This window comes from Telopea speciosissima, chromosome 7 (genome assembly GCF_018873765.1).
Source record: "Telopea speciosissima isolate NSW1024214 ecotype Mountain lineage chromosome 7, Tspe_v1, whole genome shotgun sequence".
Classification (NCBI taxonomy): domain Eukaryota; kingdom Viridiplantae; phylum Streptophyta; class Magnoliopsida; order Proteales; family Proteaceae; genus Telopea; species Telopea speciosissima.
Genome location: NC_057922.1, coordinates 1468045 through 1482539, shown reverse-complemented (window position 1 = coordinate 1482539; position 14495 = coordinate 1468045). Strand labels below are relative to the sequence as shown.

The 14495-nt window shown below is 42.2% G+C and overlaps 1 protein-coding gene across 3 annotated transcripts in view; it reads right to left on the bottom strand.

The window, feature by feature from the left end:
* Positions 1–12426, bottom strand: part of LOC122667547 (small RNA degrading nuclease 5-like) — a 40477-nt gene extending 28051 nt beyond the window's left edge. For 2 of the 3 annotated variants that reach the window (XM_043863857.1, XM_043863858.1), the window contains exons 1-7: positions 12231–12426; positions 10522–10578; positions 10366–10431; positions 7867–7997; positions 7132–7235; positions 2580–2672; positions 2403–2473 (exon numbers count right to left, since the gene is read on the bottom strand). In XM_043863857.1, coding sequence (XP_043719792.1) covers positions 2403–2473; positions 2580–2672; positions 7132–7235; positions 7867–7997; positions 10366–10431; positions 10522–10578; positions 12231–12341 — 633 coding nt within the window. In that variant the 5' untranslated portion in view covers positions 12342–12426. Of the gene's footprint in view, positions 1–2402; positions 2474–2579; positions 2673–7131; positions 7236–7866; positions 7998–10365; positions 10432–10521; positions 10579–12230 lie in introns of those variants that run through there. The other variant, XM_043863859.1, reaches the window with a different exon arrangement.
* Between the last annotated feature and the right edge of the window lie 2069 nt (positions 12427–14495).

The window sequence follows — 14495 nt, the reverse complement described above, 5'->3', positions numbered from 1 at the left end:
ATGAAAAGCCAGGTGAGCATATGTGAGGCAGTTGCATTGGCTTGGCTGGACCGGAATGACCCTCTTTGGAGACCTAAGCCGAGACAAAACCAGGCCAACCCGGTTCTCTGGTCTAAATGGGGCTCGTAGTAATCTTTAAGTTTATTTTGTTTTATTTTAGATGGGTGGGTAGATTACGTAAGGATTACTTTGGTAGTTTCCTTTTCTTAGATATGGCTTAGTTTGTTAGTTTCTTCTTTGAGTTGGTTTCCTTTTTTTTATATATATATATTGGACATGTAATATGATACAAGGGCAGAGCTCAGTGCAACAGTAAGGTTGCTCCATTGCGACCTAGTGGTCGTGGGTTCGAGTCAGGAAATAGCCTCTCCGCGAAGTGGGGGTAAGGCTGCATACATTATGACCCTTCCCAGACCCCGCAGCCCTATTTTTTTTGAGGATGAATGAAAATTGAATGAGCTGAGATTAGCAGAATTGTTGTATCGTGTGGTGAGTTGCTGTTGGCATACATCCTCTCCAGTCTCTTTCCCCCCCCCCCCCTTTTTCCTTCCTTCTTCAATTTCTTCCAATCTTCCTTCTCTACTTCTTCTTCGTCCCTGTATTCTCTCGCTGCTTCTCCCATCTTCTCTGTTCATCTTGTCGATATTCCATCTCTCTTCTTCTGTTATTCTTATTCTTTTACTTCCTTCTTCTTCCTTATCTTCGTACATAAATCCATTCAGTCCTTCCCTGTTCTGGCGGTAACAAAGCCAGCAGCAAGGTTGTTTCAATCTCCCTAGTCCCCCTCTCTTTTCTTCTCAGATTTGGGTTGTAAGTTACCTTCCCTTAGGCGACCCTAACCCTTGAATATCAGACCCAAAAACCTTCCCAACCCTGAGAACCAAGTGGGAAACAAACCTGCAACTCCCTTTTGTCCGCCAGGTTTCGATTTCAGGCTTTCAGCAGTTCAGTCCCTTCTACTTGTTATTTGGGTTGGCTATTGTTAATTGGTATGCATCAAAAGAACTCTTCAATATCGACTTCCCGTGAATTCACAGGACCAACAGAAGCATATCGAAGGAGTCCTTTGACTTGAACCATTGCTGTTTTCCAACTCTTGATTGTGTCTAGAGGTAGAAGACGACTGTTCCTTTACCCTCCCCCCTCCTTTCGATAGCGTTAATCTTTATTTTATTACCATAATAATTAATACCCTACTTCCCTCCTTATCCCTATTAGTTCCTCAAAATTCCAGAAATACCCCCATACATGAATGGTTAGTACACTTGGGTATTATTCTGTTTCTTATGTCAAGTAGTTCGAGATCTTGGCGAGTTTCTCGGTTTTTTGAGAAACCGAGACGAATTGGCATTCGAGTTTCAAAAGTGCAACAACTCGACCGAGATCTCGCCGAGTTCTCAAGATCTTGAGAATCTCGACCCAAACTCCTTTATATGAGTGTCAGATCTCGAGATCTTGGTGGAAAATCTTGGTATACAGACACCTATCTATCCAAACCGTGGTATACAGACACTTATTTAGGCCATGAACTAAGACAGACACTTAAATATGAGTGCCAGATCTCGAGATCTTGTTTTTGCATTTGTATTTCATTTACTTAAGATATTATTCATAAATAAGCAAATACCCCCCTATTTGAATCCAATAAAAATAGCTAAAAAATTAAATTCCAAAAGGAAAAAAAGTCAACCCCCCAGTTCAAGAACAAAAACTGGATTTTCGGCGGTAGGTGCAATTTGCAACTTTCTAATGTTGGGGTTTTCTCAAATCTAAAAATTCCATAAATCTTAATATGGTAAAACATTGCTAAAAACAAAAAATGCGGTAAAATATTCATTTGTTTTGATGTCCGAGAAAATATTTTCATTCAAAGCGATTTTGACAGCATTCGTGTACACCAAATTAAGTTTGATAGGTATATAACTCTTATTTGGACTTTGTTTTTGCAAAATATGATAGTGTCATTGTGTTTAAATGGCCTAAAATAAGCTGAATACCAAGTTTCAGACCCAAACTAGGTCTAAAACCCACCGAGTTTAGGCTTCGATTAAAAAAAAAAAAAATGCACCAACTCAGCAAGATCTCAACTCGACTCGATTTTTCAAGGGACTAAGTTGGTACCGAGTTCCGAGTTTTAGTACCTATTGTCAACAAGGACCCTTTATTGTTCATATTAGTTACGATTCTACCACTCCATTCTTGATTTGAGCTATTCGGTGATTGGGTGGACCCATAGCGAACCTAATAGGGTTTCCAAACCCTGGGATCGCAGCAATATGACAGTAGTACTTCTCGAGTTTGTCATATATGTCTTCTCCGTTTCCTTTAAAGTTTACATGGTTTTCAATGCAACATACATTTCATTTAATTCTAAAGAGGAAAATTTGGAATTGTAGCCTCACCATCTCACAGTCAAGTGCCAGCATTTCACAAGGGGGAGATCCTGAAGGAGAAGGAAGAGTGGAGATAAAATCTGCACCAAGTAAGTTGAGTTAAGGGCTACCTAACAATCAAAAACAGATTAACTAATTAACAATAGTTCTTTACTGAAAAAGTTCAAGATCAAAAACTTAAGTTACCTGGTTGAGTTAGATAGTACCCATTATCTTCTAGCTCTTTTGCTGTAAGTGTGTAATAAGAAACTGGAAATGGCTTCATATGTTCCTTACTTACTGCACAATAAAAATCTTCATGAGCTACGTGTGATGAAAGGTCAAAGGTCCTTCAAGGCTCCAACATAATTCATTCAATACTATAGTACAAACCCAACCAAGCCACCATTCATTTAGAAGAAAGAAAAACTCAAGTTTTGATGACAAACAATCAAATTGAGATATTGAGCGGGGAATGATCTCCCAAATCAACTGAAAGAACACCTGAGATTTTTCTCTCCATGTGCACTGAAGAAGGCAAAATTGACAACAAAAGATTAACCCTGATATTTTCGTTCAGCAACTCAGATATGTGATCAGTTTTCCAATGCTGTCCCGGTTAAAAAATAGGCGCTGATTTTAGAAATAGATTGGTTTGGGCTTTAGCTTTAGGTATTTTCAATGTAATGTACTGAAATATTGTGAAACCTGCAAAAAAAAAAAAAAAAAAACTTTTGGAACCTGTGTGATTTCAGGTTCTGGTTCAATATTTGGCCATGCTAGCCTCTAAGTTGTGGGCCGTCTCGATTAAGAAATTCAGACCTAATCTCATGACTCGTCTATAAAGACATATCGAATAGCCAACTACCTTGGCCTTAGAGGAGTCTGAGGTGTCTAGCGAAAGACAACACATAAGCTTGGCATGCTGGATTGATAGCCTACGGAACCTCACACTGTCTTTGGCCTATTGATGGGTAAGAATTCCCTCTTGTATTTATAAATATAGTATTTTTACTTAAATAGTATAGTAGGGGCAGAATGGTAATTTTCTCTTGGGGGACCCAAGTCCCCAGTGAAGGATTCAGCTTCCCATAGTCTACCTCAGCTGGATCACTAATTGTGTCACATGACATAGCCTGTATGACTTAGATATAGGCTGAATATGTAATTAATTTTATAAAAATCAGATTAGGAAAGTGTTTCTTAAAACTAATTCTATGTTGACTAAGGCAAACATGACTTAGTTACCATCTATTATAAATACAACATCCTAATACTATTCATTCATTTCCTAAGCTAAAAGAATCGATCCAGCCTTAGAACCTTAGGGAAAGAAAAGGAAGAAAGGAGAAAAGAGAAGAAGAAGAAGGGAAAGGAGGGCTTACCTTGGAGTCTTTGATCTTGGAGTTGAGTTGGAAGCTTGGAGACCTCCATTAAAGGACCTTGGAGCATAAAATCAAAGGCTGCAACTTCTATCCTTACTAATGTATCAGGTAAGTCTCAGAAAATTCTGCTTCTCCCATCTATTTCTTCTCCAAATACTCTCTAGTTTCAGCCTAGACCTTTAGCAGCCATTAAAGCTTGGTTCCCTAAGCTTATTTAACCAATTCCAGCATATGTAACCCTGTTTTGAACCAAATTTTGGTTCAGATTTGGCTGTGACCTGAAAGCAGCCCCATAGCAACCCATTTCCCAACTTAATTGTTTAGATTACAAACCCTAGAATGGTAGATTAGGTTAAATTGACCAAATCCCCAAAATTGATTTGTGAAATCGAATTGAAACACTCAAATTTTATTGACCCACCTTAAATTGGGTCTAAATCATCAAATTGGACCCTTGCATGCAAGGATCCATGCAATTGGAACAAAATCCCCAAATTCGGCCAAGCAGCCGGATGCTGTTGCAGGCCTAGGGGCGGTTAACCGGCTCCCTGGAAGTCTGCATCCGGCTGCCCCTTTTTATGTGGTTGTTGGACTGATTCCTTAGGGTTTGACCTAGACTATTACCCTCACTGATATATGATGTTTTGATGTTTATTTAGGACCGTTTTACTCCATTTTTTGTGAGGATTACTTGGGCTTTTGGGTTTCCATCTGACTAAGTTTATCGACTATCTCAGGTAAGGGAACTTTGAACTTAATTTGGGCGTGTTTTTCATCTTAATTTGTTGTTATGCTGAATGCCATATCATGCATCATTGAAACTACTCTGATGCATATAGTTTCTTAGCTTGTATTTTGATGCATTAGAATGCATATGATTTAGGATTGCACATCAGCATATTGCATTGCATTGCATTGATGTTATTATTATTGTGAATTGTTGATGGTGGAATTCAGTACTCTATAATTCAGCTGATCATGCTTGTATCATCATGAATAGATTGCACTGGGCTAGGTTATTAATCATCACCCAGTACTACGTCCCTTACCAACAGGGGAAGAGGTGTTGGACAACCCGTGGTACAGCCGAAGGGATAATGCCGGGGTGCCATCTTCTGTCCCATGTTAGCGTGTGTACTCCGCTGTGGGAATAAACAGTCAGGGTTGGTCTTTGGGGGTCTGTTGGGGTCCGATGTGTTAGTTCCGAAACTGGCGGGTCCCCACCGTGGTAGAATGGTTTCACTCGGGTGACCGATGTGTTAGTTCCGGGACCAAGGTTAGCATCTACCACTAGTAGTACTTAAACCTCATGAGACTTAGCATCTGTGCTAGATTGCTAAGAGCATGCTAGATTAGGACATGCATCATGAATTTATTGTGTTTGTATGCATGCATTCCCTTACTTGGCTCAGTGGAGAGCTCACCCCTGTGGATATTCTTATTTTTCAGGTGATTTAGTTACTTCTAATGTTGGATTTGCGGCACTGGAGTTTGAAGTGCACGATACTTCGTGCGCACGTGATGATTGTGCATTCTCCTGATCTTGGCCTGACAGTCCAGGCTACCTCCCCACTCTTTTATACTTTATAAACACTTTATATAGTTATAGTATAGTTTCTTGTATACTCTTACTTTGTGGTACTTTTGAGAATTATAGTTGTATTCACAAACTTATCTTTTATATAAATGGCATATCACTTAGACTTCTCTTATTACTGTTGTTATCTTTATTATTTAATTGTTTCCACTGCCTCTGATTACTGTATTTGTGAGTAATGATTGTAAATAGGGTACTGCACTCGCGATCCTTGGGGGATTGGTTGGATGTTAGAGACATCCCGTCACCCTTGACCCTTAAGAACCGGGCCGAGGTGTGACAAATATAAAGCCCAAAACCTAGCTGTAAAGGGGATGCACAAAAATTAGTATTTTGTTGAGTAATTAGTTAGTTTTGTATCCCATGTCAAGAGTCCAAGTTTACGAAATCAGTCTTAGCTGTCCAAAGAGTCCTATGTCAGTGACGTTAGGAATGCTGACCTAAATTGGTTTCCATGTTAAGAGTCCTTAGCTTGGAAGATAAGCTAGCTGTCTCGAGTCCTAATCAAGTACGTATTTTGATTTCTTTTATTTCTTTCTATGAATAGATGTAACCACCCCCACTAAGATGGAGTTGATTTATGGATTAATTTGAGACAGTTCGCTGGTAGTAAATTATTTGGGATGGTTGGCTTGGCTGATCTGGTGTCTCTCTCCCCTCCTTTCTCTTGTAATGAAACATAACATAAGCCATATGGTTGTGGGAGAGTATTCTCGTCTTATCATACAGACCATGATGCAAGTCTCCAGTAAGGGATGGCAAAGGTTAGTTCAGATTTCGTATGTTCCTATCCGATTATCTCAAAATTGTAACTCACCTTTGACTCGCACAAGCCAAGGATTTCAGGAATGACCGAGACCAGTAACGGAGTAACCTTTTCAGGTTTTCCAACCTTGAGGAAGTTTGATGAGAATGACAGGAATGAGATGGCAAAAGAGACGAACAAAAAATATTCAGATGAAAGGAAGGGATGTTTAATATTTCTATTAAAAAAAAAAAAAAAAGTTGATATCACTTGCAAAGTATAACTGAAGCATTATCTATATAAATTTGGCATAAAAATTGGCAGTGACAGATTGCTGAATTCCAAATTAAAATGGGACAATTGATCATCATACTCTATAGAAAGCAAAATAATAATTTACTAACATAAAACAGAAACTGTACCCAAAAATACACACAGTGAGCCATGGAATTCACTGAAACAGCAAAAGGAAAAACTCACTATGAAGACTCCATCAAATCTGATAAACCCAGAACAAAAGGCACCAAAGAATCCCCGTACAGAAGATCTGAAATCAGAGGAAGTTTCTTATTGAGGCTACCCAACTTCAACCAATATCTCACCCCATTTCCGTTACACTCTATATAGCACATTGATCTAAACTTCTAGCAATTCAAATGGAGCCTCATTCCCCAAAAAAAAATTGTCAGTATTCAGTAACCCTTAGAAAAGATTTAAACTTCTCTACTTTCAGGAAGTGTTAAGAGGAGCCTCACAAAAATTTATTGACAATTATTATTTCTTCTCTACTCTGTCAATAATTTTTTTCTTAACAGATACCATACTTCTAGATGCCTCATATTTCTCAGTCTATTTAATACAGCTGAGTAACTCTTCGATTAGTGAACAATGCAAGAAGAACAGCCTCACAAAAAAAGAAGGGAAATCTTAAATTTGCTTCCTTGAGGAGAACATAAAAACATTCTCATGTATGTATAGACAAATAAGCCATTCTTTTGGACTAATGAGATCCTTTTGAAGTATGTCATGGACCTTGTTCAGGACACTTGGAAACTGCACTGATCTCCTCCCGCTTTCTTTTCAGTTTGCAAGTTAGAAGCGCATCTATTGTCTGCATTCCATCTGATACACAGCTAGCACCCCACATAAAGAAAGAAAGAATATCAGCAAATATATATAACAGAAATGGCACTGAGAAACTGAAGGAAAAATATCTAGAAATCCTGACAGAAAAAATCACTCCCAAATCAACCCCAGTTAATCCGTATACCCATCAGAACTGTAGAAGACAAGAACCTATCTATTATTCCTTTCTTACATTTTCCAGTCATTAGCATTCAAACAACAAAGGCACACCTAAAAATCAAATTTTAAGTGTTAGCTACACCCTTGAGAAATCCTACCTCTACCTCATTTTTACAACTGCAATTGCTAGGGAATTGAAATGACAAAAGAACCACTAAAACTTGTATTCAAAGATGATAATATGGGTTATTTTTATAATTTTGAATGCTCTGAAGATGATATACTTCTAAGAAGTGGGAAGTGAGTCTCTGAAGTGGGAAATGAGTCTCTTATCTATTACAGATTTGATCGATAGACAAATCAAATAATGTTTTTTTTTCTTTTGTGTGTGAGTGTGGGATAGGATTCTTTCTGTCAGTATTACCTAGAAATTTTCAAATAATTAAATTAAATATAAACATAAATAATATCAGAGAAACAAAAGGAAACTACAAAAGTTTCAAAAACATACCTAAGAGGCTAAGAGCTAAAACTTCCCTTGGATTGCCACAATTTTCTTTAAGGCCAAGAAGTAGGCTGGACTGGGACATGTAAAACGCAGCGTCAAGGCCTGGAACATAAAGCAGGACCACTTTCGGAATCAGAGGCTTGTTCTGCAAAGAATATGAACATTAGCTGAGGTGAGGACAGTGAGATGTTTTACTGCAAATCACTGTTTCCGCCAAAAACCACAACAGAACTTACAAAAGGGAATTATAATCGAAATTTCAATTCAAATAGGGGAGTTCATTTATTAGACTGAATAATGATATGCAATTTGCAAAAGTAACAACCACATTACATTGTGATGAAAGCTAATCATGTATGGGGGGGGGGGGGGGGGGGGGGGGGGGGGGGGGGGGGGGGGGGGGGGGGGGGGGGGGGGGGGGGGGGGGGGGGGGGGGGGGGGGGGGGGGGGGGGGGGGGGGGGGGGGGGGGGGGGGGGGGGGGGGGGGGGGGGGGGGGGGGGGGGGGGGGGGGGGGGGGGGGGGGGGGGGGGGGGGGGGGGGGGGGGGGGGGGGGGGGGGGGGGGGGGGGGGGGGGGGGGGGGGGGGGGGGGGGGGGGGGGGGGGGGGGGGGGGGGGGGGGGGGGGGGGGGGGGGGGGGGGGGGGGGGGGGGGGGGGGGGGGGGGGGGGGGGGGGGGGGGGGGGGGGGGGGGGGGGGGGGGGGGGGGGGGGGGGGGGGGGGGGGGGGGGGGGGGGGGGGGGGGGGGGGGGGGGGGGGGGGGGGGGGGGGGGGGGGGGGGGGGGGGGGGGGGGGGGGGGGGGGGGGGGGGGGGGGGGGGGGGGGGGGGGGGGGGGGGGGGGGGGGGGGGGGGGGGGGGGGGGGGGGGGGGGGGGGGGGGGGGGGGGGGGGGGGGGGGGGGGGGGGGGGGGGGGGGGGGGGGGGGGGGGGGGGGGGGGGGGGGGGGGGGGGGGGGGGGGGGGGGGGGGGGGGGGGGGGGGGGGGGGGGGGGGGGGGGGGGGGGGGGGGGGGGGGGGGGGGGGGGGGGGGGGGGGGGGGGGGGGGGGGGGGGGGGGGGGGGGGGGGGGGGGGGGGGGGGGGGGGGGGGGGGGGGGGGGGGGGGGGGGGGGGGGGGGGGGGGGGGGGGGGGGGGGGGGGGGGGGGGGGGGGGGGGGGGGGGGGGGGGGGGGGGGGGGGGGGGGGGGGGGGGGGGGGGGGGGGGGGGGGGGGGGGGGGGGGGGGGGGGGGGGGGGGGGGGGGGGGGGGGGGGGGGGGGGGGGGGGGGGGGGGGGGGGGGGGGGGGGGGGGGGGGGGGGGGGGGGGGGGGGGGGGGGGGGGGGGGGGGGGGGGGGGGGGGGGGGGGGGGGGGGGGGGGGGGGGGGGGGGGGGGGGGGGGGGGGGGGGGGGGGGGGGGGGGGGGGGGGGGGGGGGGGGGGGGGGGGGGGGGGGGGGGGGGGGGGGGGGGGGGGGGGGGGGGGGGGGGGGGGGGGGGGGGGGGGGGGGGGGGGGGGGGGGGGGGGGGGGGGGGGGGGGGGGGGGGGGGGGGGGGGGTGGGGGGGGGGGGGGGGGGGGGGGGGGGGGGGGCCATGACAGAGCTCATCCTTAAGAATATGCCTACTTTTGTCAACTCATCAGACTAGCAAAAAGTCTTCATTCATCATCTTATAGATGCACCTTTTTCGACGTTTGGATTATAATTTTCTACCCAGAATATTAAAACATAGCCATCATGGAGAATCATAAAACATTCCCTTTGGAACCTTAAGAATGATAGGACCTAGTATAAATAAGCCAAATGCACATGGATTTTCAGATTTGAAACATGCAACCAGTGGTCGCAATGTTGAATACTTAGAAAATCTTCGATGAGTAGAATTTTTGCTATAATATGTTGTCAGTATATTTTTAATCCATCCAAAGAGATCCAATGTGTTTGGAGGCTAGGATCATCCAAGAAAGTATATTGTTAGTCTCCAAAGAGATCCAATTTGTTTGGAGGCTAAGATCAACCAAGGAAGTACCTTGTTAGTCTCCTCTGGGCCTATTTGCACGTCTGATTCCACCATGGTAGAGCTTAAAGCTTTTATTAAGGGATGGAGATCTTCATCGCCACTAACTTGTTGAGTACCATTGCTGAGAGAGACTCTCGCACGGTGGTTAGGTGGCTGCAAGATTCAGCTGGTGGTGCCTAGAGCTATATGCACAGTGGGAGTCCACCTGATTGCTCATGTTTAAACTTAAATCATTATTTCCCTTTCCAAAACTGAAACTATTTCTCTGTATATGACAAAAGATGCTAGTCTTCTGTCTAGAAATCAACAGTTCTCCTGAAATTCTGATCACAAGAAAGCATTTACACAGCCTTCTTGACCAAAGTATTCTCTCTAAATTTTATTCAGTGATGACAAAAACAACGATTCTTCATCAGTATAGTTCAAGATATTTGCTCTCTTCTTACAATGACTTAACCTTATAGAAAAACAGCTTTATTTGTATCAGAATCAAGAATAAGAAAGTAAGAGAATAAGCTTCTTTACTTTGATAAAGACCCAAGATGGCATAAATCCTTCACCAAGCACCCAGGTGACAAGTCCCTGAATGTCCTGTTTCACAATAAAAAAATCACTTTAGAGGTTTCCACTTCAATTAGGAACTGATAAGAATTTTAAGAAAATTGAATGGGTGAAACCTACTTGTAGATTCAATAATGAGTCAGCTGTAGGAGTTTTAAAAACAACATCTGCCTTCCCCTGTGAAACATCAGGTTAAATATTATATTCATCAGTGGATAAGACGAAATATAGTCATACAACACAAGGCATTGGATAGGCGCCTAGGCGGGCAGTATCTGTAATATAACAATGATAATTTTATATAATATGCTAATATGCAATGTATAAGCCATATCAATGCAATATGATATAATTATCCAAGTAATGACCTAAAATGAAAAAATCAACATACAAAGCATAGGGTATAATATAACCATATTTTGGTGATTTCAGTTAAAGCACTCTAAATTACATGTGACTTCGGTTACTTCAATGAAATCACGGAACATTTTGGCCTCAATCCATATAAAAAAACAAAAGCTTTCAGTAATTTTAACCCAAACTTTCTGAAACCCAATTGTATGTTGATGACTACAGCATGCATCGCTTTTGGATACCAACAAGATCATTCATTGTACCACATCACATGTACTGGCCCATCATATGGAAGGGGACTTTCTCTTGCAGTGGTGACACTTCTGCATGGTATGATGCATCCATTATCAGCATGACACTCAGAGGGAATAATGTTACAGGAAATCATAATGACATGTAATTACACCTTGATTCAGGAAAAAGGGAACAGATATGGTACCAATTACTAGTATCATTTAAACAAGCTGAGTTTACAAAAATCGACTGCACATAAACCTTTCTATTATCAAATTATTCAACCATTGGATACCCCAAGATGCCGAGTCCACCCCATTCAAATTATATTTCTGCGAGTGTAAAAGCTCCTAAAGGAGGTGAAAGGCCATGTTAAAAGAATAATCGAAGATTGACTATAAATGATAACAAGATATTCACCAGGGTCTTCAGTCAAGTCCTCACTAGTTTCTCTTGGAGCTTGGACTGCAAAACTGACATAGGCACGTTTGTCCAGTATCTACTTTTAGCCTATCCCAATTCAATCATCCAGTTAGGACTTCACATAGCTTTTAGTTGTGAATTCACTATGACCGACTCTACATATCTATTAGAAAAGGGACTAGAAGACATAAGAAACATACCCTCACTCTGGTCAGTGAAACACAAACCTCATCTGCACAAGTAGGAGCATTACATATTAACTCCCAAATTTTTTCTTAGGGTCACTCCATTAATTAACTAATATAACAATGCCCTAAGTCTTTGCAAAGTATTTCTTCACTTCCAAACAGCTAAAGGTAACAGAATGGTCGGTGATTTAGCTCTAGCAAAGCTCCAGCCTACCAAAGTCCAGTTGAAGTTACATTTCACATAATCACAGTATTTTAGCCTGCAAATGGAACATCCTAATCTTCAAATGCTTCTCTATTGCTTCCAGTCCCAGAAGGGAATCTCAGCAAGATAAACTTACTTGTACATTAAAATCTATCCCCATCACAAGAGAGATAGAGAAGACAATGTTATCCATTTTCCATGGCATGTTTGAAAAAAGAAAAAAAAAAAAGTAAAATCATAAAATGGGTTTGCTCCAACACTATTGCAGGACTTCTGTGATAATTTCAACTATTCCATAGTTTCGTCAAACGTGAAAAATTATTTAGAAAACAAAAAAACGAGAAAACCATTTTCTCAAAACGAAAACTATTAAGGTAAAAGGAAAAAAGAGATACTCTTCCAGAGATAGAGAGAGGAAGACGTACTTGAGGTCCGTACACATCGAAGTAAGTTGTGGTGCCATTGCTCTTTCTAATAATAATATCGTTGTCATCGTTGGTTGTCTGCTCTTCGCGCTTGAGGCACGCAGAAGCCATCTTTGGTCTTGGCCCCGAGAGAACCCCGTCTTTAAATTTAGAGGAGGGAAAGGATTGTGCCAAAGGGGTGTACGAGGAAACAGTGAGAGGCCACACCATAATATATACATATATATCACGACGATACCTGCAATTTATCAAGGCTTCACCCTTTAGGAATGTAGTACTTCTCTAGTTGTCTTTCCTTTCCCATTGTAGGTTTGGTTTTTTTTGTTTTTTCCCTCAGTTGGAGAACTTGACTTTCCCTACTTTTCATCATACCGTTTGGCAATTGAAAATTTTTGCCTTCATCATGCTCGAGTAGGGGTTAGGCAGTCTTTTTGCCACCTTATTGTGTGTGGAGCGCATGAAAGTAGGGGTAGCTCGAAAATAAAGGATCCAGATCTATTGATCATATTTCTCTTGAGAAAAACTAACAAACAAAACACATTTTTTTTTTTTTCTTAAATAATTAGCTATGGATCGATGGTGAATGGGGATCTGTTTGCCATCCTAGAATCCTGTATAGGAATTTCTGAACCTTAAGATGGGTTGGTAAACCTTGATGTGAAGAAAAACTTTATCCATTAATTACAACTCTCAATAGGGGGATGATCTACTAATCTTCACATTTTTGTTGATTCGTTCGATAGGTCTTTCAGTCTTTTTTTCATCGAGACCGTGTCTTCCTTCGCCCACGATAAAAAGAGAATATTAGTGGAGAAAAAGATCGTTGCTTCATCATGTGGAACTTGCACTCATAAACAAGAGCGTACGAAAATATTATCCTGTCACTCTTAAAATAAAAATCTCATCTATGTTGATGCTCTTATGCGTGTTCTCATTGACCCCCACATTGGTGCAGGGACATAGCGGGCTTCATTTTTTTTTTTTTTCAATCAACATATTATTGTTGTTTGTATATATTATGGTATTACATGATGCACTGATGATGTAAACGTCAGAGGTTGTAACAAGGATCACAAGGTGCACTAAAGGTAGGATGAACAAATTGCAAAGAGCTCTGAGAGTTATTTTCATTACCATACAATGTGATTGGTTTAATTAATTGTGTACATAATGCTACTTAAAAATGATAGATTAGTAGCGTCGTCACCTGAATGTGAATGCCAGAAGAAGTAAACTCAAGAGAAAATAAAGATTTGTCAACAATTTTTTAACCATGTTCTCTTTCCATAGTTTTTACGAAAAAATAGTTCTCTTTCCATAGTTGCTAATAAAACAAAAAAAAAAAACAAAATTGAGGGTGCATAATAATAGTAACTCGTGAGCATCTAAGGACAAGGAAAAATGGATGCAAGTCCATTCAGTGGATACAACTTTTGTAAGCCTATTTCCGGCATGTGGCAATGTCCATTGGGTAAATTCCAACCCTTGAAGAATAAGAGGACACACTATGCTGGTTGGTTGTCAATTTTGAGACCAAATTCAAGTCTTTATTAATTTTAGACCAATCTATAATATTCATAAAAAAAAAACTTGATCTATAACTAAATAAAATTCTAGAATTTTTATTTGTTATCTTATCTTTATAATTAATATATATTTTTTTATTATTTAAAAAAAAAAAAAAAACAGTTTACTTGGATCGAATTTGACTTGCACGACTCACCAGGTCTTTTTGAAATTGATGAATTAAATAAAAAAAACATTATTTTCCAATAAATAAACTTGACAAAAATATTGGCAAAGCATTATAAAGGTTCATGATATGGCCTGTGGCTCAAAACGTAACCAGTTCTATTAAAACCCGATAATGGACAGGTAAATCGAGAACTATTACTTTTATTGGGGGGTTGAAATGATAGTTAGCAAAAATGGAGTGTTATGATATGGGTTCTAAGCATTAAAAAATTATAAATGAATGATAAAATAAAACGATCAAATAAATAAAAAACAACAAAAGACAATACAAAATTAGTCTTTGAATGGAAGGTGATACCATTAAAAAGCATTGTAGTCATTCGAATCATCTTTTTTTGTTGATGGAAAAAAAAAAAAAAAAAAAAGTGTGTATTTTTCTTCTGTAGGAATCGAGTGACACTGTGACAGACACCTTGTGAATTGTGAGTTGTGACGGTTGCGTTGATTTTCACAATGAGACCCCACCCCGGGTTTAAAAAAAAAAGGAATCGGGGACAGAATCGATCTCAG